Source organism: Bombina bombina, chromosome 4 (assembly GCF_027579735.1).
Source record: "Bombina bombina isolate aBomBom1 chromosome 4, aBomBom1.pri, whole genome shotgun sequence".
In the NCBI taxonomy this organism is placed as follows: domain Eukaryota; kingdom Metazoa; phylum Chordata; class Amphibia; order Anura; family Bombinatoridae; genus Bombina; species Bombina bombina.
The window spans coordinates 597,504,585-597,529,995 of record NC_069502.1 but is presented as its reverse complement, the minus strand read 5'-3'; the positions used below and the strand labels follow the sequence as shown (position 1 = coordinate 597,529,995).

Here is a 25,411-nt window from a genome sequence, read left to right as displayed (position 1 = left end):
CATTACAAATGCATTTGGATTAGTTTAGTTTTGTTGCTAGGGTAATTCGGAAATTCGAATCGATTCAAATCTCTGAATTTGGCGAAATTGCCCGAATTTCGATTCGGAACGAAACAAAACACACATGTCTAATATATTTATATATATATATATATATATATATATATGTATATATATATATATGTGTATATATATATATATATATATATATATATATATAAAATGTAACTTAAACCTTTTGGTTTTACGTTTGATAAGAATAAATGGATAATTTTTATAAATTCATATATTTTCTATGTTTCTTAAAACTATTTTTCAATAACTGTCCATAGGCAAACTAAGATTGTGAGTGGAGCACTATAGTTTCCACTCAAGCGATATCGGGTTTTCAAGAACATTTAGGTGTGCATTCACATATTCTCTGTTGAAGTCAAAGGAAAAAAATCCTAACACCCTACTTGCGAGCAAACACGATTGCATTTTCACATGTGCACTAACTCGACATGAAAATATAAATATTTCACATTCAAATGTTTTTCACATAGCAGAAATGTTCTATTTATTCATACATAAATATTTCTACATATATCTGATGGTATTTTGGTACAATATATATATATTGTATTTATGAGAATATATATTTAAAAATACTTAGAACATATTCTGTTATGTGCAGAACATTGGAATGTGAAATATTTATAGTAAATACATAGTTAAAACCTGTATTAAAAATGAATACTGCATAAATATCTTTTACATGTTTACATCTACTTAACTGCAAAGGGCTCCAATGCATGTATATATGTGTGTACATATGTATTTATTCATTTATATATGTATATATGTCTGTAAATAAATATATGTACACGTATATAGAAATGTGTGTGTGTATATATATATATATATATATATATATATATATATATATACACGTACATAAACATCTTTGGAGATGTATATGTATGTATCTCAATGTTAAAGCCCTTTGCTTGCCTTTAACTGAGATCTGATATCTTTGAGCCTTTATTACTTTTTTGTGCAATATTTTTATTAAATGGTGTTATTATGAGTGTAACACTTTAATGTATTTTTGATATGTTTAGTGCAACTTTTTAGTTTTGCAAAACAGTTAACCAGTGCTCTGAGTATGTGCTAATTGCGCTCAAGCGATCTCATTTACTTTCAACTTACAAGCAATAAACCCAATGGATGCAAACACCTTTGATAAACCCCTTATCGCTTGTGCACAAATGTTAGTGCTCCTCTCATAATCTTGCCCTATTTCTATAATTCAACTCCATCCCAAATGTTGCTTTTTTTTCCCAATTATAAATATATATTTGATATAATGTTTTTTTATATACCAGCAACTGGATGTAACACAATTTAGTGTTGAGTGGATACAAATTGCCTCATTTATCTAGATGCAAAAGCAGCGTTTCATGCTTGTGCCCTTGCTTGCACATGATTGGCCTTGCGAGAGCAGGAAGCGGCATTGCAGCTGCTTGTGCATTGTTAAATGCGGGTAGAGTATGCTGCTCGCTCGCAGCGAGTCCAGGCGGACAGGTTTGGGGGCCCGAAGTCTTATTAACATTATATTTATTAAAGAAGGTGGTGTTATGAATACTTAGTCTTGTTAAAAAAACAGACAACCTTATTCATCAGTTTATTTACTTTTTCATTGGTAACAAACAAGAGTTCGTATGTCAGTTAACTCCAGCTATTGTTTCTGCTTACAAAAATGCAAGACAAAAAAATTGCGAAAATACCATTTAAACACATAATAAATATAGCTTGTTACTAATATGTATTGTGATATAATACTCATATCATTGATACTTTCATTTTGTTTTTAATTTGACATTTGTACCAGTAAAAAGTAATAGAAAATAAATTAAAGAACACCTTGTCTACAAAGGGGACATTATTATCATGTCTGTGTATATTGGCATGGACATAAAAATGGTTTTTCCTTCTGAGTTTGTAAACCAGTACTGGTTAGGGGCTGACTATCATGTACCCAAGGTAACGTCATACCAGCACCATATCCCACCGTTTCCTGGAGTAGGAGGTGACAGAAACAAATGTACGGGTCTCCTCTTTCATGTATCCTTCATAAGTAGTTCTTTGTGTTTGACTTTTATTGCTAAGATTTTTTGAAATTGTGTATGTAATGTTTGATTTGATAAAATGTTAACAATGGTCATTTGATGTTATGTTCTTTTTTTAGTGCAAGGTATATAAATACTTTAGTACACTTGTTGATTTTTTTTATTTATGATAACATTTGAAAAAAGTTATAGCACAGAGAATAATCATAGAAAATACTGAATTAACAATTGTGACTTTTTAGTAACATTAAACATTTTTTCTGCATTAATTGTATAATATACTCTTTTCTATTTATTATACACTTATTTTAATTATTGTATGGATATAACTGCTTATTAGATGTGTTCTTTCGATAACATGCTTCAATAAAATTAATGGCAACCAAGGGTGTGATTATATGTGTATATTGAAGTCAAATTAAAAAAAAAAGAGATTAGTATTTTAAATATGAGAAAGTGATGTTGCTACCAGCTGGTTAATAGAACTGTTAATGGAATATTAAGGAGTTTTTGTTGAATAATGAAATGTTTCTAAATTTGAATAGGAGGAAAATGTCATGGCAATGTATGGGGAATTCAAGAACAGTTATTATGTTCTTAGAATTTTCTTCTGAGTGGGAATTGATGGTTCCTGCATTTAATGTGCTATTATAATATGTAAAGCTGACAGGGAAGGACTGGTTACTATCACTCCTGGGGAAAATAACATTTTATCAGGCCACAATTCTGTGGCTGTAACTTCAAAGTGAGTTTTACTGTATAAAATGATAAAGGGCCAAATTATTAGGCATCTTTCCCCTATCCAACAACCAGCCTGCCCCTGAAAGCTGAAAATGGCTACATGCCCAGAGGCACCCATGCAAACATCTTGTACCACTGTGATTTATACCCCCAGCAAATAGTGGGACATGGTGCCCAAGTGAAAGCGTAGGCTGAATCGTATACCTTGCTGCATGAGAGCTCCAACTCCAAACCAGAAACTATTTAGCAAGGTAAAATTGTTTTCCACCACATCTGAGTCAGGGTTGCAAGGGTGTGGGTTATACCATTCATAAGGGCTAAACCTGTGATAATTGAAAAGAAAAAAAAAAAAGTTTAAAAGTAGAATTCCGAAGAGATGTTCACCAACCATAACTGCAAAAGAAACAGAGAAATATTAAATATAATATTAAATATAGCATAGAAACTTTAAAGCATTATAAAAAAAAAGTATAATTAAAAATTCCGACCTAAACTTTCATTGAAACTTAATTGTAAGTTTCATAGCATATATATATACATATATTTTATGTCATACATGGCATTTTTACTTAATTATTTTCTCAAAGCCAAAAGAAAGAGTTAAAATATAAATCACCAGAAAATTATTAATTTACAAAGATGCACAGAACTTCCTGTAGTAAATTTAAACAACATTTATTTGACTATAGCCTGAATGATTTATGATTAACAAAGACATTAAAAACATTCTATTTTTTCCCTTCAATATTAATACCTGCATGGGTATATATATATATTGTAGTTTTATTGGGTAATATTTTCTATGGACATGGAACAATTTTTTCTGTATGGATGTCATTTGAAAGAGTAAAAATATATTTTTGCATGAAAACAAGTGTAATGATAAAGAGTATGCAGACCGATTTTGAAAATGAAAGGAGTTCCTTCACTATACAATGGTGTAACTAATTAGAAGGTTCATCAGCTCTGTTATATACAAGTCTGAGTTGGATGTATGTGCATAGTGTTTCAGATATTCTTGTCCACATTTGAGTTGGAGATCCTAGGATTTTCAAACTGTTATTGCAGAGGGTTTTTTTAGTTTTGAAATGACACATGCACGCTCCTTAGCTTATGTCTCTGGTTTTCAACAAAAGATACCATGAAAAAGAAAAACATTTGATAATAAATGCAAATAAAAAGTTGTTTAAAATCTAAATCATGAAAGAAAAATGTTGGGTTTCATGTCCCTTTTATATATACAAAAGCAAGGTCTTCAAACACATTTATACTACCCCACAATTGTGGTGAGAATGATGTTTTAACATTATAAATATAACAGGATTTATGTTGAAAGTATACATTTCCTCTGTATGTTACATTAGAGATTTAGATGATTACGTCATTTTAAATGGGAGGGAGAGGCAGAAAAGTAGTAGATGTCTATATCTTGAAGAAATAGGCATATACCCCATGATCAAAACAACTCATATTGTATACACTATAAGGATTCTTTACAAATAGTTGTATGGACATTTTACTTGATAAATGACATGACATAAGATAAGGCAGGGATTCTCTATTCATCAAGATTCCTAATTGACTATGGGGGCCTATTTATCAAGCTCTGTATGAAGCTTGATGCCCCGTGTTTCTGGCGAGCCTGAAGAAATACAAGTTATGAAACAGCGGTCTAAAGACCGCTGCTCCATAACCTGCCTGCCTGTTCTGAGGTGGCGGACAGACATCACTGAAAATCAACCCGATCCAATACGATCAGGTTGATTGACACCCCCTGCTAGCGGCCGTGAATCTGCAGGGGGCGGCATTGCACCAGCAGTTCACAAGAACTGCTGGTGCAATGATAAATATGCTGTCGGCATTTATCGATGTGCAGCGGACATGATCTGCAATATCGGATCATCTCCGCTCGCATCATGATAAATAGGCCCCTATATTTTAAATATTTCCACGACCTAGCTGTTCAGTATCTCAGTTCTTATGATTGAAAAACCTCTGCTCATGTAGGGATCCTTGAGGCCTGAAATAAAGTACCCTTTTCTGGCACCCCAACTAAATGGAGGTAATACATACATGGAAATATATTTATCTATTTATCTATAATCTATCAATCTATTACTGTCTGTCTCAATCTTTTATCTTTATCAAGGTTTATGAAGATGTCAGATAAACTTGGTGTTGCAAAGATAGAGGTGACAGAAAGATTTTATATATATTTCCTTTCCACTATTTGATGTGGTAATGTCAGAAATATTATTTATTTTCGAAAATGTGATCTACTTTGTTTTAGATATCTTCAAATAAAAAAGCAGATTGTATATCAATTTCCATTTTCAATAAACATACTCTCGTTATTTCATGAGAATTAACAATGAATAACTTGAGCCGCAGAGCATGTGCAGGAAACAAAACCTACTGCTCTTGCACAAGAAAGATAAGTAACACTGTATGTTTGCAATGAGCCAATTTAAGAAAAACAGTAAAACAGAGAAACTAATTAAAGATGTTTGAAAGTCTAATTACTTTGCTAATGACACACTGTTTTTTACTCAACTTCTTCAATCTTAAAAGCCACTTTGGAGCTGAAATGTTATTCATTCCTCAATTGTGTGAAAATCTTTCATTTAATCAAAGCTATTTGAATAAGGTTTCTGTCACTTCAGAGAATGCAATTTTCTTTACTATATTCTTTCCAACACATTAATATTCTGAAGATCAAACATTCCATTTTCACTCAACTAATACAATATTAGAATACCTACTGTCTTAAAAGCCTGTACTTGAAAAAACAAAGAATTGTTTCATTTCATACTCTCCAGATAAACTGGCAAACTGCTCATAAGGTTGATTAGGAAGGTTATCATTCACAATGCTGTACCTCTTTCAACATTATTCTTCAACTAAGCAAAAGCTCATAATATATTCATACAGAGAAGGTAATTTGCTGAAATGTCTAGTATTTTTTAAAGTTCTGTCCAATGTAAGTCACATAGAATACTTTAAAATTAAAGGCTTTATGATTGATTAATATCATTGATTTTGAAATATTATTTCTCTTTTGTATCAATTAACAGATTTAGAGTCTATCTCAAGAAGCATAATTCATTTTACAAAATAAATAACACGGCTAATATTTTTTTCGAAAAAGGGCAAGGAAAAAAGAAACTATGTTAAATGGAAAATAAAGATATACACAGGGCTAGACTTATGAAAGGCTAGGCAAACTCTGTATGTGCTTCGCCTGTAACTGCGCCCCAGCTCGCTTCCGGAGAAGCGCACATGTGCACCTGAATTCATAAATAAAAAAAAATAGATGTAACTTTGCACAGGAGAGCTGGGGTGTAATAATGATAAATTTCGCCTGTCGGAAAAAGCATTTACTTCCTATTTATCACAGTACATCCCTATAAATATTTATGCCGCCATGTTTTGATTATTAAAAAAGCATTTTTTAGGTAACTATTTAGCTTATATTTATATTACATAATGTTTCTGTGCTGTTTTTGCCATATGTTGATAATTTAAGATTACAAAAATAAATAGAGTTGGCCCTCGGTTTACAACTGTTCAATTTGCACCGTTTCAGAATAACAACCTTTTTTTCAGTCATGTGGCTGTTATTGAAAAGCATTGAGAAGCAGTGCATTGATTAAAATAACCAGTAGGTGGAGCTGTTCGTTTGTGTTGCAGCAAAGATATGCAAGCCAAGCAAGCTGAAATTAATTAGTTTAACCAGACCTGAGCTATTGAGCAGCTTGCAAAGGAACAAGATCTTTCAGTCTATAAATCAGTCCAGATTGGAATGCATAGAAATAACCGTTTGCAGAAAAATACAAGTAAAGTCTGTGTTGTGTGATTATTTTATTAGGTTTAAAATGCTGTTTAGCAAATGTTTTTGTTCATTTAACCTAGTTTAATTATATATTCTGTGTTGTGTGATTATTTTATTAGGTTTATAATGCTGTTTAACATTTAAAGTCTTCATTTCAAAGCTTTAAAAATAATGTATTAGGTGTTACTTATGCCAATTTTGAGAGGGGCCTGGAACCTAACTCCTTCACTTCCCATTGACTTACATTATAAACTGGTTTCAATTTACAACGGTTTCGATTTACAACCATTCCTTCTGGAACCTAACCCCAGCGTAAACTGAGGGCTACCTGTATATCAATATATTTTATATATATATATATATATATATATATATATATATAAAAATAGAAAAATTGATGGAAAATTTGCTAAGCTATATAGAGAGATTCACTTAAACTAATTAGAAATTCAAACCATTCTGAAAATTACCAACTTACACATATTGGTTTAAATATCAAAATATATGGTGCAGACCCATTAAATAATTTTCAAACTAAGAAAAAGAAAGATTTAGTGAAATATAATAAAGTCACTATAAAGACTGGGAATTCAGCACTCTTTTTAAATAGTTATAAAATTGCAACACTCTCAAAATTTGTAACAAAAGGTTTTTTGTCACACTGTGTCGAGCACAGGCCTGTCAACCTGACAGTAACCAATTGCATTAAGTGAAGTAAATATTATGGTTTAAAAAACAAATAGAAATGTATTCACACATATTAAAATTACTAGGACCGGTCCATGTAGAGTGACATAACATATAGTTTGTAAAAACTTAATAGAAATAGTTTTTCTAAAAAGAACAAAATATAGTAGCCATTTAAATAGCACTGCTACAAATGAATAAGCGCAGGTCACAGAACCTCTAATTATATTCTCAGACCTCTTTAGGTATTAATAACAACTGAGATCGTTGAGGCAAGAAGATCTGCGCATAGTCACCTGTCATATTATAAACAATGACTTAGTATATGTATTAGCAGTACGTCACATTTCACAATAGTGATATAGCCGTGCTTAATAAGCAGAGATACAAAAAGGTTATACCATGGGAGCCACCAAGGGCTATATACGTTTAATAATCAAAGACTGTCAGTCTATTATGGACCATTTAAATCGAAAGTCCTTCCACTGGTATTAAACCTCAAAGGTAGATGTAACCTCTTAAAATGTCCCACAAGATGTAAATGAAAACCAGGAAGGTAAGGACATTCATAAAGCCGTATAGCAAGTTATTATATTAGCTGGAATGACATGCAGCAAAGCACATGTAGCTTGTAGGTTAGTAGTGCAACAGGACAAAGCAAAACAAAGATGCAGGAGGATACCTCTTATGTTATTCCGTACCCCTCTGTCAACTGCACCTGTTTGCCATGTGTGTAACAAGCAGGTGCAGTTGACAGAGGGGTACGGAATAACATAAGAGGTATCCTCCTGCATCTTTGTTTGCTTTGTCCTGTCCATCTTGTGGGACATTTTAAGAGGTTACATCTACCTTTGAGATTTAATATCAGTGGAAGGACTTTCGATTTAAATGGTCCATAATAGACTGACAGTCTTTGATTATTAAACTTATATAGCCCTTGGTGGCTCCCATGGTATAACCTTTTTGTATTTCTGCTTATTAAGCTATGCGCAGATCTTCTTGCCCCAATGATCTCAGTTGTTATTAATACCTAAAGAGGTCTGAGAATATAATTAGAGGTTCTATGACCTGCACTTATTCATTTGTAGCAGTGCTATTTAAATGGCTACTATATTTTGTTCTTTTTAGAAAAACTATTTCTATTAAGTTTTTACAAACTATATGTTATGTCACTCCACATGGACCGGTCCTAGTAATTTTAATATGTGTGAATACATTTCTGTTTGTTTTTTTAAGCATAATATTTAATTCACTTAATGTAATTGGTTACTGTAAGGTTGACAGGCCTGCGTTCGACACAGTGTTAAAATAAATTTTCTGTTACAAATTTTGAGAGTGTTGCAATTTTATAACTATTTAAAAAGAGTGCTGAATTCCCAGTCTTTATAGTGACTTTATTATATTTCACTAAATCGTTCTTTTTCTTAGTTTGAAAAATATATATATAAAACTGTTGGTACCATATGCGTCTGTGGAAGTGCAAATTTCTGGCAATAACAATCTCTTCTTGGCGCTGAGCACACAATTGAAGTCGAAATTTCAGTTCCCTATCGGCGCCAAGCAATAATAAATAAGGAACTGTGCGTATTTGTAGGTCGGGATGTTAAATTACGCCTATTACTAAAGTATATTGTTGCACTCGAGAGCACGCCCGTGCGCCAAGGCGAATGCAAGCGGAGTGCGATGAAGTTTCTTTCAGATTTGTGCAATTATAGGTACAGAGTGCTTTGCTGAATTTGACGATCAGTTCGTATGCGCTATTTTCGATGGACTTATAGGAGAATGGCTTTGATAAATCTAGCCCATAAAGTGCCCAAAATTAAACATGCAAGAAAAAAAAAATACAGAAATATTACCTAACCTTCAATTAAAGGGGCATGACACCTAAAGAAATGTTTCTAAATGCCTTGCAAAACTGCTGCCATATAGTGATCCAGAAACACACTACCTACCTAGGTATGCTTTTCAGCATAGGATGTTAAGCGAACATGTTTTGGTATCCTGATTGGTGAATATATTTGAAATTGTTTACTGTATAGAAAGCATCATATAATTCAAAGCCATGTTCTAGTCTAAAAATGAAATAATAATATGCATAGAAGAAAAGACAGCAGTACTTCTGTATAATCAGCACACAAGTTGCTCTTTATGAGAATGACATCACCACAAAGAAAAGCGATGTTTCGGGTCACACAAGACCTTTAATCATGATTAAGGGTCTTGAGTGACCTGAAACGTTGCTGTTTTTTGTGGGGATGTCACCCTAATAAAGAGCAACTTGTGTGCTGATTATACAGAAGTACTGCGGTCTTTACTTCTATGCATATTTGAGCTGGGGTGAGCAGAAAACCCTTTTTGATATGTGAACACTCTGGAGAAATTAAACAGAACTTTTTCTTAAGGGTACTGCATTCACTACTTTTGTAATTAAATAATAATACCCAACCAATGAGCCAAAATGGTGTGGCATATACATGTAGCCAATAATAACTTCTCCTGCTCAGAAATAGCACAGGAACGCATCTGTGTTGAGGGGGTTAAGACACTTTGCATTGAACAATATTTAACTATACCATGTTCTTACAAATTAGATCACATATTATTACAATCAAATATCACTTTAACTAGAAACATTAAACCCAAATGGAATGAGTTTTCATCAATAAACCTTACAAATATACAGTGGACTAGTAACCTTGTCTTTAATGACTAGTATCTTTTTCCATGTCTAATAAATATATATAGACACGTAGATGAACAGATAGATGGTTTACATTGCACAATGCAACTTATCCTGTATCTGTGGCCCAACAGATGCTTAAATAATCAGTGAGCTGTAAAAGCTGATTTCATAGTAACTACAGGAGTGCACTCTATTAAGTATCAATGGTCCAGGCAGTGTGGCATTTGATTGACTAGACTGCCTGCAGGCTTTTTTTCTGAAAGAAAAAAAGGCTTTAGGACTTAGGGCAGTAATGGTAGTTAGAAGCAAGCAACAGGGGAGATTCAGTATAAGGTTAAAATTGTGTTTTCAAAATATTTAAGATAAGCACTGTATTTCTATTACAGCAATGCTTTCAGTAACTTATAATGTTTACTGTCCCTTGAATTGAAACTGTTACATATTATATTTGAGGAGAACTTACTGTTTTAACAAAAAAAAATTGCATTAATCAAGCTGTTGTAATATGAAGTTTAAGGAAATAAACTGCTTCCTGTGTGAGATAAAATGAATATAAAAGAAAGTTTGTGTTCAAGAACATGGAAATATAGTCCATATATATGTACCATATTATCAGTAATTTACAGTAGCATGAATCTATAGGTATGTTGTTTCACTTTTTTATTTATATTTAAAATTAATTAATATTTAAAAGGACATGAAACCCATTTTTTTTCTTTCATGATTCAGACAGACCATATGATTTTAAACAGAATTCCAATTTACTTCTATAATAAAGTTGTCTTCGTTCTCTTGTATCCGTTAATAAAAAACATGGAGGTAAGTACATGAGTGTGCATGTGTGTGCAGCACTATAAGGTAGCAGTTTTGCAAGGATGCTATTCCTTTGCTAGAGCACTGGATGGCAGCACTATTTCCTGACATCCAGTACTCTAGATGCCTACTTAGGTGTCTCTTTAATATAGAATATAATGAAAATTATGGAAATTTGATAATAGAAGTAAATTGCAAAGTTTTTAAAAATTGTACACTTTATCTGAACCGTGAAAAAAAAATGGAGTTTCATATCCCTTTAAGAATACACAGTTTTGCAGTAAACATTAAAATACAATGAAACCATTGAAACCAGATATATATTGTCTACTACCAAGAGTAGTGCAAGTTGTACTTAGCCCATATATTCCATTGTCTTGCTTCTTGAGGCTAACGGGCCGATTTATCAATGTCTGTCCAACACGATACGCTTCCAACAGACATCGCTGAATGCTGACAGTGTCGGCATTTAACATTGCACAAGCAGTTCACCAGAACTGTTTGTGCAATGCTGCCCCCTGAAGATTCGCGGCCACGCTAGCAGGGGGTGTCAATCAGCCAGATTGTATAGGATCGGGCGAATTGCAGACCACAGCCTCAGAGGCAGCAAACCAGTTATGGAGCAGGGGGCTTTAGACCGCTGCTTCATAACTGCTGTTTCCGGCGATCCTTAAGGCTCATGAGGAAACAGGGGCATCAAGCTCCATTCGGAGCTTGAAAATTGGGCCCCAAAGTCTATAAAATATAAAATAGTAGTCTCTTATCCTTAATGCGCAGTAAGTGTTTCAGAGTGTTGTCTAGCACAGTTTTTTTAACTTCAAATATTATGAAGATAACTTCAATAAGGTTAAACACAACCATGAAATATAGAAACAGACCAAAACAAATAAGATGCCAAAATTCCAAAGGTCATAAATGTGAAAAAAAGAAGTAACTATAACAAAGAGTAATACTATTAGATTGTATGTTGTGTCTTGAGATGTGATATTATTTCGATGAGGGGATATAGTGGATTGGGATATGTTCTACCTGAAAAGAAGCATAAAGAAAGATTAAAAAAAAAGAAAAGAAAAAAAAGAAGGGGGTAGGTGAGAAAGGAGAGGGGTGATGTACTCTAAACACTGACAGTTGATTTTGTTAAAATAGGGATACATATCACTCCCTTATTTGTCACTATAAATCCTGGATCATTTCATGAGTGTCTATTATGCTAGTTTTCATATAATTATATATTTACAAGTTTAGAAGGGAGTCTACCTGTGTCTTCCATTACCTTCACATTGGTACCTCGGGAGATTTCCATCTCTGTGGAATGAGGTTTTAAAGGGACATTGGGCACTAGATTTTTATTTGCATACATGATTTATAGATGATACATTTATATAGCTTATCTGGGATTGTTTTTGTAACAATCTATAGTTTTGCTGATTTACAGGCTCCTGACCAAGCCCCAAAGTATCAGATGTAAATCAGTGAGTGCAGTTCCTCTTTGCTATACTATAATTAATCATTGATCTAGCCCCCTGGTTGTTGACCTCTTTGAAGTGGTAGTGCAGATACACTGGGACTTTGAGATATATATATATATATATATATATACACATCAGAGTCCTTTCCAGTCAAACACATTGCCATATACCATACACCGTTTTAATCTTTTAAAAACTTTTTTAACACTATTTAAATTATATGTTTTGTGATTTTTTTATCCCTTACACTTTACTTTAGGGCTCAAGTCACGATAAATATTTGAGCTCAGTTCCGGCTTTTGCTTGTGTGCAAACTCTAACTTTGACCTTGTTATAGCTCCATTGAAAGTATAGGTTGTGCTTGAGTGATGTCGGCCACACTAACCCTTTCGCTGTTAAATGGAATTTATCACAGACTTGTAATATCAAGTCACACTCTAATGTTAATGTAGTTCAGCGATATTGAGTATCACAACTTTCGCTATCATTAGCACACCACTTGTAAAAAACATTATGCTCTATAGTAATCTTGAAAGAAAGTTGTGTTTCTTGTCCCTTTAAAGAGACATTTCTCTCTGTACTATTCAGAAGTGGGTGAACAAGGTTACAGGCTTGGAAACCTGTCCATACTGCCTTCATGCATGTAACCAATAATGTGCTAGATTACAAGTGGAGCGGTAGATTGCGCTCCAGTGTTAACCCCACTATACTTCTGCATTTTGGGCACATTGTTGAATCCAAACAAAACTGACAAATACAATGGCCATTTCACACCTCTAAAGATTAATATACATATATAAATCTACCCTTTTGTTACTCAAATATATCCTGATAACTGTTAAACAATCTGAATACCATTTGTAGATGGGCATGATGGATAAGCTGGTCATGTTTGATCAATCTTTTTTCTGATTTGGTGATATTTTCATCTGAAACCAAGAAGAACACTATAGAAAACTATTTTGCATAAGAAGACAGTGGACACAAGGGGGGACTTACAGATGGCAGACATATTAGGTTGAGAAACCAAGAGCTGATGAAAAACTGGAGCTAACTTGCTTAATATCACTGGATATCCGTGACATCCACTTACTCTACAAATAGTGGCTTCCCATGCCTTGCTGAACTGAAACATTCATTATTCAGATAGAGCATGCAGTTTAATGAGACTTTCTAATTAACTTCTATTATCAGATTTTGCATATTCTTTTTATATTCACAATTTCTAAGGTACCAACTCCTACTGAGCATGGATATACATATACTAGCCTGTGATTGGCTGATGTCTGTCACATGATACAGGGGGGCGGCAAATATGGAAAAAATACATTTGTAAGAAAAAAAAATCTATTGCTTATTTGAAATTGAAAGTAAGTGTTATTGTGTTGTCTTTTTATTATGCTCTTGTTAATTTTGCAATTCTACTGTATTTAGTGGTACTTTAATAATTGTGGAGCGCAAAAATATTTAGTTCTATTGTGCGCTAACATTGCCTAAGTTAATAGTGCTTTTATTTTTGAGCTCATATTACAAGTTTGGGCGCACTGAATACCTCACATAATAAGACTTGTGTGTACTGAAAAATCTATGTTGACTATCGCACAATAGTTAAGACAAAGGTGAACTAAGGCTTGAAGGCATTTATGTTAAAATAAATTAAATGTTTAGATATACTTGCGATAGCCCTTCATGTAAAAATAAAATTACAATTACTCCACAAAGTTGCCAAACTATAATTTTGCATTGTTCTATATTTTCAACATTACAAAAATATATATATATGTACATATACAAACATGTGTACTTACATACATATACATACACATCTATATATACACACATATATACACACATCTATATATACACATATATACACACACATCTATATATACACACACATATACACACACATCTATATATACACACATACAGACACACATTTGTATAAACCTTTAAGCCCTTCTCAGACCAACAGCTTGTCATGTACCATATCCCTTTAAATCACTTTTAAAACATATAATAATAATAATAATAATAAACCTTGATTTTAATGTAATATATAGAAATATGAGTAAAGTAGTTTATTTTTAAGGGACAGTGAAGTCAAAATGAAACTATAATGAGACAGAGAGAACATACCATTTTAAACAACTTTCCATTTACATTTTATTATCTAATTTACCTGTTCATGTCACTTTAATATATTCTAAATGTGTTTTGTTATGCATTAACACTTTACTTCAGGGCTTCTAAAAATTCCAGCACTATAATGTGTAGTGCTCAAGCTCAACACATAACTCACCACTTGTAATATGAGAGATAATTGCACACCCTGTGCTGTCCTTTGATAGTATAGGGCACACTTAAAAAAATTCAGTCACATTAAGATTACCTGATAATTCTTTTTTTTAATATAATTTTTATTGAGATTTTCTTACACAATAAAGAAAAAGAAAATTAAATAGATGAACCTGTTACAGTTCATAACAGTGGACTCAACAAACATATATATTAATAACATCTATTCTAAATTTTTAGAAAGTGGAACCAATACAAGAATATAAACATGACAAGGTGAAATCTATAAGATCTAGAGATGTACTACAGTTTTTATGAGTAGATGCAAGTTAAATAAAAATATTAATGATGTATTTATTACCATCATTATTCTGTGCCTCTATATATGAGGTAGACAGGGGGAAGAGATCTATCACAAAATATCTAATATTAGGTGATGAAAAACTGGAATAGACTAAAAAGATATATGACCGTTAGCTAGGAACCAGAATTATCGATATGCAGATTTGAAAATGGTAAGCTTGCATAAATTCAATATTAAAAGCCATGGTCCAATATAAGATGCTCAGAACCCGATGCCACCCAGAGCCCTTGGGTTGGCACCAGACTCCCGCTATTCTTAGATGAGTAAACGTATAGTACTCCTTTTCCAATACCTACATCCTTTGTTAAAGTCATATTATGGTTGAATATTATGGATCCTTTTTCCAATCTATCTTCCCCTGTCTAATAAGCAGTTACATATTATCTGTCAGTTATATAACAGGCTATAATATAAAGAGGTGTAACTGTAGGAACTAAAGATATTGATAAAAATATATTAATTGCTGTGTGTTTTGAGGGAAACTGCAAAATTAGCCACACAGGCAAAGATCTAGAGACTGCTATATGAATAAAAAAAATAAAAAGTTCGGAGCATTTCTTCAATTATTCAGCAGTTTGTGCGGCATGAGGATTACAAACTATAGCTTCTCAAGCACGGTCTCAAATACTGCCATATTCGAATATAAATGTTAGCCAATACAAAACTTTAAATGCTTTTAGTGGCAATTGCGGGGTAGAGAATGCAGCTTGCGGTGTCCATATATCAGCTGAAGAGCGTATCCTTGGTAGTTTCTCAGGCATTAGCTTTAAGGCCTTTTTCCAGGGACTTTTTTTTTTTTTTAATTCTTTTTTATTGAGGTTTTGTAACAATAAAATAGCCTTATAACAGTAAGGATAGAAATATGATTTTGTCATTAACATTGGCATATGTAGAGAAAATAAGAAAAGTTAAAACTGAAAAAAGACATAACAATGTATGACAACAAATAGACTTATCTGACCTCCATTTTCTGAATATTATAGCTTAATTTGTTGGCTAGATAGATGGCCACTTATCGACCATTTAGTCATAAGAAACTGAAAAAAAAAACATATGGTAGCCACTTATGGGCTTCAGAATAGCCAATAACAATCAGCGGGTAAGCGCCGCTTAAAGTCTGGGTTATTGGACTAAAGTATATAGTGAGGGAGTAGGGAAATTTCAATCGGTGATAGCCATTCAGAGTGAAGTGGGGGTAGGGTGCAGGATGAGGGGAGCGTTGTGGCACAGAAAATAAATTAAGGTCGTATATACATTGGAGTAAGCTCTAGAAGGGATGACTTTCTATATATCCATCAGGGAGGTGATAAAAAATAGCTCAATCCAGGAGCATGCCATTTTTAGTAAAAAGTATTTGACATAGAAAGAAGAAAAGGGTTGTCGTATCTAATAATTCTAAAGGTGAGGCATATTTATTGAGCTATGATACGACTATGTATTTAGTAGTAAATAGTCTTTAATAGCAATAACAAACTGAAAAATGTTGAATAGTATATGGGGTGTAGGTCACCTAAGTCAAATATAAAGTAGCAGTAATAGCTATACAAAAATGATGCGGTTATAATAGTGGAGCATGTTGACATAAGATGTAAATGCACACGTTATGAACTGGACCCCAGGCACTTTAGACTAGTTTAATTCCATATAATTTAATCCCCAATCATATGGTGTATACAGTTCAGTTTTAGGAACCTAGGGGGTAATCTTATAAGGGGGAGATGGCGCTTAGTTTGCTAGATTGACAATTTAAGGAGAAAATAAGAGGGCATACATACAATAGTGCATCTCATTGCTAATGTATAGGCATCAAGAAGCTGCATATACCAGGGAGGCTCCTCTCTGACACCTACAATATGAATGCTATATACACTATATAAGTGTATCTATGAGATGCAAAAGAATCTTAAACTATATCTGACCTTAGTAGTTAGCATAATATAACCAATAACCCTTGAAGCGTACTCCATATTATAGTAGATGCAAGATAAACAAACATAAAATGAAACCTTTGGCCTAAACTATCTGCCAACTTCCCTTTGTCCAGGATGTTAATGACATAATTCAACATGTGTGTGGGCTAAATGTAGGTTTTATATGAGGAAGTAAGTAGTATAGTTCTCAACTATTAACTAACTAAGGGCAACCTTTTTAGGGCTTAAGTATTTAAGAACAGTTTGCAAAACTTTAATGAGTAGGAAGGAGTATGTACATTATGTCCAGAGATGGAACGTAACCACAAGACTAAAATTGATGTCAGAAAGACTCACTTGAGTATGACTAGTGTCACGCTATGATGAGACGCTGACGAGTTTATTACTAAATGAAGCAGTGGATTATTACATTGTGGGGAGGGGGGCTAGAGGGACTAACGGGGTGCTCCCCTAATAATGGCGCCAAGGTCGTCAAACCTTCTGTCGAGCTTGTTTGTAAGCTCCATTAGAAAAGCATAAATATCTGTGTGCTCCATCTTGTGCCGGCAGTACAGCGATCCTGCTGAACCCTACTATCTTGGGGGGCTTTAGTGAAGTTAGTAGTTGGAGGCCGGCGCCGCTCTTTATGATGATGTAACTCAGTACTCCAAACAGCGCTGGAACAAAGTTATACTGATACCTAACTGTTCCTGTAGATATCAGGGATCAAATATAGGTGCTGAAGATCTTTAGTTAGATAGGATTCAAACACAATTTAATGTAAGTTTTTGTAGTAGATGAAGAACTGCTAAGAAGTGCGACTGATCATGGCGCCGGCACGCCCCCCTTTTCCAGGGACTTTTAATCTGCTCCGTCTTGCTCAATAATATTTCTTGATCTGGAGTCGTGGCTAAATGGCTCAGCTGCATCAGCTTCAATACTTGTGCAGGTTCTATCACAGTAAATTCCATTTTACCAAGATCCTCAGTATTGCCAAGGTAGATTGATGGTAGGTGCTGGGGCCCCAAAGTTCCGCCATTCATACGGTCCATTAGCGTGGGGCTTTTAACAGAGACATTATCAGTAGTAACTGTATTGAGAGGATATAAGGCACCTACCAGCATGGCTGTAATGGAGTCACGATGATCTTTTGTGACCGCAGAGATATACAGTAGGCTGTGTTAGATCTGTGGAAGCCAGTTAATATTTGCGGTTGCTTGTACAGGTACATTCTCTCTCTGTTGCACAGTATGTAAAAAAAAGGCCACCATATCTGCGATCACTGTAGGCCCCATGTCTGCAGTTATAAAATCAGTGTGTTGTACTGACCACTCCTTGTTCCAAAGATCAGCAGCGTGACCACCAGGGAAATAAAGTGTCTGTCCAGACCTTTTATATTAATTAAAATGTTCCATAGTTGAAGCTTAAATCATATTATTGCTGGAGATGCAACTAAATGTGACCACTTGCGCTTCTGGCTGGCTCCGCCCTCCATAATTCATTTTTAATATTTACTTGTAATACCACATGGTACACTATTGTAAGCACAGGCTCACAATATGGATAACGCACCCAGCACAATTGGTTGCCCTCCACTTATAATCTAGGTCTTAGGCCTAGATTTGGAGTTCGGCGGTAAAAGGGCTGCTAACGCTCCGCGGGCTTTTTTCTGGCCGCACCATAAATTTAAATCTGGTATCGAGAGTTTAATCAAATGCTGCGTTAGGCTCCAAAAAAGGAGCGTAGAGCATTTTTACCGCAAATGCAACTCTCGATACCAGAGTTGCTTACGGACGCGGCCGGCCTAAAAAACGTGCTCGTGCACGATTCCCCCATAGGAAACAATGGGGCTGTTTGAGCTGAAAAAAAACCTAACACCTGCAAAAAAGCAGCGTTCAGCTCCTAACGCAGCCCCATTGTTTCCTATGGGGAAACACTTCCTAAGTCTGCACCTAACACTCTAACATGTACCCCGAGTCTAAACACCCCTAACCTTACACTTATTAACCCCTAATCTGCCGCCCCCGCTATCGCTGACCCCTGCATATTTTTTTAAACCCCTAATCTGCCGCTCCGTAAACCGCCGCCACCTACGTTATCCCTATGTACCCCTAATCTGCTACCCCTAACACCGCCGACCCCTATATTATATTTATTAACCCCTAACCTGCCCCCCACAACGTCGCCGACACCTGCCTACACTTATTAACCCCTAATCTGCCGAGCGGACCTGAGCGCTACTATAATAAATGTATTAACCCCTAATCCGCCTCACTAACCCTATCATAAATAGTATTAACCCCTAATCTGCCCTCCCTAACATCGCCGACACCTAACTTCAATTATTAACCCCTAATCTGCCGACCGGAGCTCACCGCTATTCTAATAAATGTATTAACCCCTAAAGCTAAGTCTAACCCTAACACTAACACCCCCCTAAGTTAAATATAATTTAAATCTAACGAAATAAATTAACTCTTATTAAATAAATTATTCCTATTTAAAGCTAAATACTTACCTGTAAAATAAATCCTAATATAGCTACAATATAAATTATAATTATATTATAGCTATTTTAGGATTAATATTTATTTTACAGGCAACTTTGTAATTATTTTAACCAGGTACAATAGCTATTAAATAGTTAAGAACTATTTAATAGTTACCTAGTTAAAATAATAACAAATTTACCAGTAAAATAAATCCTAACCTAAGTTATAATTAAAACTAACACTACCCTATCAATAAAATAATTAAATAAACTACCTACAATTACCTACAATTAACCTAACACTACACTATCAATAAATTAATTAAACACAATTCCTACAAATAAATACAATTAAATAAACTAGCTAAAGTACAAAAAATAAAAAAGAACTAAGTTACAGAAAATAAAAAAATATTTACAAACATAAGAAAAATATTACAACAATTTTAAACTAATTACACCTACTCTAAGCCCCCTAATAAAATAACAAAGCCCCCCAAAATAAAAAATTCCCTACCCTATTCTAAATTAAAAAAGTTACAAGCTCTTTTACCTTACCAGCCCTGAACAGGGCCCTTTGCGGGGCATGCCCCAAGAATTTCAGCTCTTTTGCCTGTAAAAGAATAAATACAATACCCCCCCCAACATTACAACCCACCACCCACATACCCCTAATCTAACCCAAACCCCCCTTAAATAAACCTAACACTAAGCCCCTGAAGATCTTCCTACCTTGTCTTCACCATACCAGGTTCACCGATCCGTCCTGAAGAGCTCCTCCGATGTCCTGATCCAAGCCCAAGCGGGGGCTGAAGAGGTCCATGATCCGGTCAAAGTCTTCATCCAAGCAGGGCAGAAGAGGATCTTCCATCCGATTGAAGTCATCATCCAGGCGGCATCTTCTATGGTCTTCCATCCGGAGCGAAGCGGCAGGATCCTGAAGACCTCCAGCGCGGAACATCCATCCGGACCGACGACTGAACGACGAATGACTGTTCCTTTAAGGGACGTCATCCAAGATGGCGTCCCTCGAATTCCGATTGGCTGATAGGATTCTATCAGCCAATCGGAATTAAGGTAGGAATTTTCTGATTGGCTGATGGAATCAGCCAATCAGAATCTAGTTCAATCCGATTGGCCGATCCAATCAGCCAATCAGATTGAGCTCGCATTCTATTGGCTGATCGGAACAGCCAATAGAATGCGAGCTCAATCTGATTGGCTGATTGGATCAGCCAATCGGATTGAACTTGATTCTGATTGGCTGATTCCATCAGCCAATCAGAAAATTCCTACCTTAATTCCGATTGGCTGATAGAATCCTATCAGCCAATCGGAATTCGAGGGACGCCATCTTGGATGACGTCCCTTAAAGGAACAGTCATTCGGATGGATGTTCCGCGCTGGATGTCTTCAGGATCCTGCCGCTTCGCTCCGGATGGAAGAAGATCGAAGGTGCCGCTTGGAGAAGATGTTTGCCGGTCCGGATGTCCTCTTCTTGCCGGATAGGAGGAAGACTTTGGAGCCTCTTCTGGACCGGATTATGGATCGCCAACCCCCGCTTGGGTTGGATGAAGATGTTGGAGCCAGGACGGATCGGTGAACCTGGTATGGTGAAGACAAGGTAGGAAGATCTTCAGGGGCTTAGTGTTAGGTTTCTTTAAGGGGGTTTGGGTTAGATTAGGGGTATGTGGGTGGTGGGTTGTAATGTTGGGGGGGGGTATTGTATGTTTTTTTTTACAGGCAAAAGAGCTGAAATTCTTGGGGCATGCCCCGCAAAGGGCCCTGTTCAGGGCTGGTAAGGTAAAAGAGCTTGTAACTTTTTTAATTTAGAATAGGGTAGGGAATTTTTTATTTTGGGGGGCTTTGTTATTTTATTAGGGGGCTTAGAGTAGGTGTAATTAGTTTAAAATTGTTGTAATATTTTTCTTATGTTTGTAAATATTTTTTTATTTTCTGTAACTTAGTTCTTTTTTATTTTTTGTACTTTAGCTAGTTTATTTAATTGTATTTATTTGTAGGAATTGTGTTTAATTAATTTATTGATAGTGTAGTGTTAGGTTAATTGTAGGTAATTGTAGGTAGTTTATTTAATTATTTTATTGATAGGGTAGTGTTAGTTTTAATTATAACTTAGGTTAGGATTTATTTTACAGGTAAATTTGTTATTATTTTAACTAGGTAACTATTAAATAGTTCTTAACTATTTAATAGCTATTGTACCTGGTTAAAATAATTACAAAGTTGCCTGTAAAATAAATATTAATCCTAAAATAGCTATAATATAATTATAATTTATATTGTAGCTATATTAGGATTTATTTTACAGGTAAGTATTTAGCTTTAAATAGGAATAATTTATTTAATAAGAGTTAATTTATTTCGTTAGATTTAAATTATATTTAACTTAGGGGGGTGTTAGTGTTAGGGTTAGACTTAGCTTTAGGGGTTAATACATTTATTAGAATAGCGGTGAGCTCCGGTCGGCAGATTAGGGGTTAATAATTGAAGTTAGGTGTCGGCGATGTTAGGGAGGGCAGATTAGGGGTTAATACTATTTATGATAGGGTTAGTGAGGCGGGTTAGGGGTTAATAACTTTATTATAGTAGCGCTCAGGTCCGCTCGGCAGATTAGGGGTTAATAAGTGTAGGCAGGTGCCGGCGACGTTGAGGGGGGCAGATTAGGGGTTAATAAATATAATATAGGGGTCGGCGATGTTAGGGGTAGCAGATTAGGGGTACATAGGGATAACGTAGGTGGCGGCGATTTGCGGTCGGAAGATTAGGGGTTAATTATTTTAAGTAGCTTGCGGCGACGTTGTGGGGGGCAAGTTAGGGGTTAAGAAATATAATATAGGGGTCGGCGGGGTTAGGGGCAGCAGATTAGGGGTACATAAGTATAACGTAGGTGGCGTAGGGGTTAAAAATTTAAATAGAGTGGCTGCGATGTGGGGGGACCTCGGTTTAGGGGTACATAGGTAGTTTATGGGTGTTAGTGTACTTTAGGGTACAGTAGTTAAGAGCTTTATAAACCGGCGTTAGCCAGAAAGCTCTTAACTCCTGCTATTTTCAGGCGGCTGGAATTTTGTCGTTAGAGCTCTAACGCTCACTTCAGAAACGACTCTAAATACCAGCGTTAGAAAGATCCCATTGAAAAGATAGGCTACGCAAATGGCGTAGGGGGATCTGCGGTATGGAAAAGTCGCGGCTGAAAAGTGAGCGTTAGACCCTTTAATCACTGACTCCAAATACCAGCGGGCGGCCAAAACCAGCGTTAGGAGCCTCTAACGCTGGTTTTGACGGCTACCGCCGAACTCCAAATCTAGGCCTTAATGTTTTATTTGTATGTCTGCTTATATATAACACTATATGATTGGGTAAACACTAATGTAATGCCATTGTTTAAAAAAAATAATTAAATGTATCAAATAAGCAGAGGTGACTGCTTTATTTGAAATGTGAATGGTAGAGTTACTGTTCCTCTTGAAATTATCCTTACATTCAAATGTTTATGAAATTATCCTTGCATTCAAATGAACGACCTCCCGCACACTTTCAAACCTTCCCTAAGCCTAAAATTCTTTAAGAGATCCCTCTCTACATATCTCAAAACAGAATGCACCTGACATGGATGGTTATATATTTCCTACCTGTACTATGTTAAATTTTGCATATTTTATGTATTAATATTGTTTCTGTATTTTATTGTACCCTATTGTAACAATACAATGTTTTGTGGACCCCGGGCATACTTGAAAATGAGAGAAATCTCAATGTATCCTTCCTGGTAAAATATTTTATAATAATAATGATATACAATAAATATAGTTTTGTTTGCGGGGTTTTTCATATGAATGTTATATTTTATTAAACATTAAAAATCAAATATCAAACAAAACTTTTGAATAAAAAAAGACAAAACACATTTAAATTTCAATATTGTTTCCCCTAGACTTGCACTGATGTCTGTAATAATCAGTATTCAAAATTTTCTGTTTCAAATGTGTTTTTATTGAATGTTAAATGTGCTTTTCAAATTGCATATTCACATAGTGAAATATAATATTAATTTGCATAAAAACAATGATTGCTGCTTAAAATGAATAAATGCAGCCATCATGTGTAAATTTTAACTAGTGTGAAGCCAAAATATCCCTCCAGTCCTATTAGGGAGTATATTAGGGATATATTCATTAAGCAGCAGAGGCTGCAATCTACTACTGTAGTTTCAGGTTCCTCTGAAACTGAAGTTAAGAAGCAGCGGTCTTAAGACCGCTGCTCCTTAACTCGTCTGCCACCTCTGAGATGGCCGACAGAAATCATCCCGATCGGATACGATTGGGATGATTGACACCCCCTGCTAGCGGCCAATTGGCCGCGAATGTGCAGGGGCCGGCATTGCACAAGCATTTCACGAGAAATGCTTGTGCATTGATAAATGCCGACAGTGTATGCTGTCGTCATTTATCGATGTCTGCCCGCACAATGATAAATCGGCCCCATAGTCTGATGTTAGCAGTGGGGATGCTACTAGAGCAGATAAAAAGGGATTGAATTGAAGATTATAATCATAAAAAAACAGGATCATAAGTGTAAGTCATCATGGTTGGGAGAAATCAGTCATGTTAAACTTGCTAGTTTGTGTGTGAGATGAATATATTTTCGATTATAACATTTTTAAACATTTATAATTTTTTGTGTTTATTATAAGATACTTTATGTCTGCTTATTGTGAATTTTCTTTTATTAATTAGAGCCATCTAACACTAAATCATAGTTTCACATTTATTTGTTGTTGCTTTGATTCCTTTCAGACCTACTTTGCTAAAAGTATCCCTCTATTCCTAATGAACACAAAATTGGACCAAAATGTAAAGTGATCATTTCTTGAGACTCTGTTCGATTTAAAAGCTCTGCAAATTTTTTAAATGATTGTAAACTATCATTGAGTCTAATGTAATTGATGCCTATTTTGCATTCCCTGTAATTTCCTGCTGTTTGCTTGCTCCTTTTGCATGTTTTGTGTTCAGGTGACGCTTAACCTTGTTATTATACCAGACATTTCACATGATTTTAATAACTAATGCTTTGTGTTGAGGATAAGTGATCACAAATGGTTTAAAACACTGACAACAAATATGAAAAATGAATAGAATGTACAATTACATATAATACCTTAATTAAAGGAATGCGGAAACACAGCAAGTTAAAATGAAGAACAAATTAAAATAAAAATGTGTTTGAACAAATTAAAAAATAAATTAGTATGAAATGTATAAATATATACGCTTTATATTCCACTTTCAGAAAACGTCTATGTTTTACATTTATTTGCTTGGTATTCGAATATGTTTTAATTATATCTGTATTATTACATGGATTATTCAAGGCTTGATGCAAAGCATGCTAAGGCATCAGTAACATCCAAAATAACAAATATAAAATAATTAGCTACTGACAAAGTTAAAAGATGTAAGAGAAGAAATAAATAGCAATGCACTACATGGGATATGTTTTACAAATTTAATAATGAGGTGACCATTATCAACAAAATAATCATAATTGGATTTACATTTACTGGACCCTGTACACCAGTGTTTACTGAGAGTAAACTGAGTGTTTACTGAGAAATAACGTCTGCACATTTTAAGAGCAGTACATTCAGTATATTTTAAGATCATTATTGCTGGTAAACACTGATATGTGTTCACAGAATTGGTAGATGACCTTTAATATAAAAAAAAAAGTAGAAAAATCAACTCTGGCTGAATGGTGCACTATACAAACATTAGCCATAAAACATTACTCTGAGAGCAGTTACAAAGAAATGTATTTATTTTTTATAACAAATCAGACACAGGGATTTATTAAAATCTGTTTGTATTCCCATTTAAAAAAGAGACATAACTAGTAACAGTATAGTCTTATACATACCGCAGTGATTTTTCTTTGGATGAAAGACTGCTTTATGTGACTTAAATCTTTTTCTATGAACAGGCATTAAAAGAAATG

General features: G+C 34.7%; 1 protein-coding gene across 1 annotated transcript in view; it reads right to left on the bottom strand.

Annotated features, from left to right (window-relative positions):
- GRIK2 (glutamate ionotropic receptor kainate type subunit 2) overlaps nucleotides 1-25,411 on the bottom strand; it is a 1,179,562-nt gene that overhangs the window by 304,605 nt on the left and 849,546 nt on the right. The window contains exon 12 of the mRNA XM_053710578.1: nucleotides 3,057-3,175. Coding sequence (XP_053566553.1) covers nucleotides 3,057-3,175 — 119 coding nt within the window. The remainder of the gene's footprint in view (nucleotides 1-3,056; nucleotides 3,176-25,411) is intronic.